This window comes from Zerene cesonia, chromosome 24, assembly GCF_012273895.1.
Source record: "Zerene cesonia ecotype Mississippi chromosome 24, Zerene_cesonia_1.1, whole genome shotgun sequence".
In the NCBI taxonomy this organism is placed as follows: Eukaryota; Metazoa; Arthropoda; class Insecta; order Lepidoptera; family Pieridae; genus Zerene; species Zerene cesonia.
The window spans coordinates 860,178-864,363 of record NC_052125.1 but is presented as its reverse complement, the minus strand read 5'-3'; the positions used below and the strand labels follow the sequence as shown (position 1 = coordinate 864,363).

Below are 4,186 nucleotides of genomic sequence, written 5' to 3'. Positions count from 1 at the left end.
AAAATCAAGTACCATAGGTAGGTAAGTAGACTTATACCAGAAGAATCTCGAAGCTAACTTCATCCACCCCAGCGTACAGCCTAAAACCGCTGTCGCTTATAAATTTAAACGAATCCCAGTCCATCAGCACGATCACACTCAACTCGCCATCTCTAAACACTGTTTCGACTACCCGCCATTTCGCGACATCGATTTTCGCATAATACACTTTCAGACACGCGACCACGTCCATACTGTCGTCGTACGCACGCAGTCGCATCGTCATCACGTACGAATCGCACTTGTTGTATGGCAACACCCGATAGTCTGGCAACAGCCTCGTCAGCCACGCGCACGTCTCGTAGCTGAAGCAGCTGTACAGCAGACTGTCGTTGTTGATGCCGTGGCATTTGAGCGCGGGGAGGAAATTCGAATTTGGATCGCGCACGGCGTTCCAAATTCGAATTTGAATCCCCTTCGCCGTCTCCTCCGACATGGCCGCGTTCGTTTCGCCGGTGATTCTTATATTGATTACGTCATTTATGTGGCAGGATGTTATTTTTTTGCAATCGTGTATGTTCTCGATGATTTTTTTTATCTCGTCGTTCATCGTTTTATATGGGTTGCCGGTGTCTTCTTTTTTATTAATGTCTAAGTTTGTGCGATTTTCTCCTTCCGCAATTGAGGTTTCTTTTGCGAGTGTCGCTTCATCTATTTTTCGAGTGTTGCCATCTATAACATCACTTGAATTATTCCCAAATACGAATAGGTCACCAGCGTTTTGTTTGTTCGAAAAGTTTAGGCACATTTTGTCATTATCTTGTCCATCAGTGTTGCTAGGTGTGATTTCAGCCTGATTGACTTCCTTCGGCACACTGATGCTGCCAGATGCATTGCTTATACTACGTTCGGGACGATAGACTTTGCTAAAGCCAAATGACCTGAAAAAAAAACTTAGCATTAATACAGTAAAAAGAGACAGCATACAGTTAAAAAAAGCCTCATCAAAATCAGTTGTGTAGTTTTAAAGATCTAAGCACACATACATAAGTACAAACGCGGGTAGCGACTATGCTTTATACTATGAAGTGACTAGCTGTTGCCCACTGTGTTATACTTTTAACCGCAGTGAAAGAGAAATTCTTATTAGATAATCCAATATAATATGATTTCGAATCACTACGTAATTACATTCCGATAGATGGCGCTATATCCAAAATCACTACATGTCTCTTCCCGCGTCTGTCTCTATGAATGTATGTATATTAATACTTCACGCGTTCGATATTGCCTGGCGTGCCTTTGGAGAGGCCTATGTCCAACAGTGGACGGAAAAAGGCTGAAGAGAGAGAGAGAGAGAGAGAGAGAGAGAGCGTTCGACATTGAAAAAATGGTTGCCTGTAAAGTCGGTTTTACGGACGAAGATTTTACGTGACAACGTCTTTTTCTCGGTAGAATATTTATTTATATGAATATTACGCCGAGAACGCTCGAGAAAGACAGAGACAGAGACACAAGCACGCGCCGATTCAATGCGTCTAATTCTCTAGTGCTGCGCGCGCGGCGGACCGATCATAGTTCGGTGACTCATCGTAACGTTACCGGGCGTTACACTTTTTCAAGAGTGTCTCCGAGCCGCAACCTAATTTAAGACGTTGTCACGTCAAAAAAAATCACAACAACGTTTCTTTAAGGTCGGTTAAATATAGTAATATACGAAACTCACTTGGGCCCATCACACCAATATATTAAATAGCACTCTCCAATATAATGCACCAGCTCAGACCACACCATATTCTCCAGACTCGTTTTCAAGCTGGGCCTCCTCTTATTCACGAAAACCGTCAAATGCTTCACAAACTTAACGCTCACCACGTTTATGTTCACCGATATCGTCACATCCGTTTTGTCGCTCCGCAAAAAGTGGAAACACATTTTCATGATGAACAGCCTGTCTTTCAGTAGGTTTATCATTTTCGTGTTTAATTCGGACCTTTCGTTGTCATTTAGCAACGAAACTATATAGTCCTTGTCCAAAAAATCGTGTCCGTTATTGTTTGCATCGATCGCGTATATGTAATCGAATAGTTTCCTTTTAACTTCTTTAGGTGGCACCGTTTCCGTTATTTTCGAATCTCTTCCTTTCTTTTTCTTCGAATCTTTTTTGTCTCTCTCGTCTGGGTTGCTTTCGCGGAGCTCGGGCGGCAAATCGTGCATCGGTTCTTCGAGCTTTTCAATCCGCAAGAGCCTGTAAATGATTAATTTTTTTTTTATTATAGCGTACTCGGGCATCTCATCATTCGGGCATTCTATATAGTACCTAGTCAATGTAAATATAGTATCTAGGTAATGTGTACAATTCCTAACCGCAGCCAGGCAATGGAAAAATTGACTATAGCTTCAGTAGCACTCCACTACCGGCTTTGGTTGCTTAGTCAAATGAAAATAATGATAGTCCGGGGGTTACCAGGATAAGATACCGGAGGCCCGTTTCCTTTTCCTCAACCGTCCTAGTCCATTCCTTCTTTCCAGTCGTTAATCCTTTCCTTTTCCCTTACCCCATAAAAGCGGGCAGCGCATTCGCAGAGGTCCTACCTTTGCGAATGTTCATGGGCGGTGGTGATCGCTTACCATCAGGCGAACCACCAGCTCAGCTGCCCGCTATGACATAAAAAAAAAAAAAGAACTATCCTATACACATATATAGATCTCAAAACTCTTCCTCTCCACCAAATGTCATCCAAACCGGTCGAGTAGTTTCACTCTGAAAATTCGACCTGCCCACCAGGTTTTCACCAGACAGTTTTCCCCATCAGAATCTGTCTCCCACTCACCGCTTCTTAATTTCAACAAAGAACTTCAGCCTGGGGCTCTCCCGCAGCGCGGTCACGATGCACTCCAGCAGCGCCGCCTCGTCGCCGCCCCCCGCCCCCGCCGCCCCCGCCGCCCCCGCCCCCGCGCCGGCGTCGGGGCGGGCGTTGAGCGCGCGGTTGAGCGCGTGCAGGCGCTGCCTCTCCCTCTTGCCGAGCGGCGCGGGCAGGTGCGCGAACGAGACGGCGCTGTCGCAGCGCAGCGCGTGCAGTATCGCCTGCAGCACGTCGCGCCGCACGCCCGCCCCGCCCGCGCCGCCCGCCCCGCCCGCGCCGCGCGCCGGCTGCACGTGCCCGAGGCCGGCGTTCTTCACCTGAAATCACGTGTATGGGTGATTGTGTTTATGCTTTTTTATGAAGTGAAACTTCTTTAGAATCGTTGTCGTCAAAGCTGATGCAACGGAAAAAACGACAGGTAAGAGACACAAATACAAAAATGTATTGAATGAAGCCGGCAATGAATGAGACAGAAATATACATACTATTTTATATACTTAGTCTGGCCATAAATACTGTTACACTTAATTATAAAAAAATATTACATTTGAATTTCGAATCTGTCATTTTTATACGATTGTTCATTGTGTTTTCTCATTTTGGCGCCAATACATTGTAAAATATTTTGCGATATTAAAATGGTGTGGGGTGATAAAGAGAACCGAATCGCTGTGATAGCATTACACAAAGTAGGTATGGAGCCAAATGCAATTTTTAAAACTCTCCATACACTTGGTATTAGTAAAATGTTTGTGTACCGGGCTATTAATAGGTACAATGAGACCTCCTCTGTTTGTGACAGAAAAAGATCTGGCCGTCCACGTAGTGTTCGTACGAAAAAGGTGGTCAAAGCAGTAAGGGAAAGAATTCGAAGAAATCCTGTCCGAAAGCAAAAGATTTTATCTCGGGAAATGAAGATAGCACCTAGAACCATGTCGCGTATTTTAAAAGATGACTTAGGACTTGCAGCCTATAAGAGACGCACTGGCCATTTCTTAACTGATAATTTAAAGAAGAATAGGGTGGTAAAATCGAAACAACTACTGAAGCTTTTAAATGTGGTAGTCGAGCACGCTTCGGCACGAATTGGGCCAGCTCGCACCGGGGAGGTACCACACCCCCACAGAAAACCGGCGTGAAATAGCATTTTGCTGTGTTTCGCTCGGTGAGTGGGGGGGCCGGAGGCCCATATCCTTTTCCTTACCCTTCCCAGTCCTCTTCCTATCCCATCCTTTTCCCATCCTCCCCCTGTCCTACCTACTCTCCACTCTCCATTGTATACCTACCCTTCTCTTTTTAGATGATGAATGCGGTTTTATCAGGTAGAATACCCCAGGAGG

General features: G+C 45.3%; 1 protein-coding gene across 1 annotated transcript in view; it reads right to left on the bottom strand.

Annotated features, from left to right (window-relative positions):
* LOC119836337 overlaps window positions 1–4,186 on the bottom strand; it is a 16,417-nt gene that overhangs the window by 2,193 nt on the left and 10,038 nt on the right. Inside the window, exons 13-15 of the mRNA XM_038361639.1 lie at window positions 2,814–3,163; window positions 1,706–2,227; window positions 13–920 (exon numbers count right to left, since the gene is read on the bottom strand). Coding sequence (XP_038217567.1) covers window positions 32–920; window positions 1,706–2,227; window positions 2,814–3,163 — 1,761 coding nt within the window. The 3' untranslated portion in view covers window positions 13–31. The remainder of the gene's footprint in view (window positions 1–12; window positions 921–1,705; window positions 2,228–2,813; window positions 3,164–4,186) is intronic.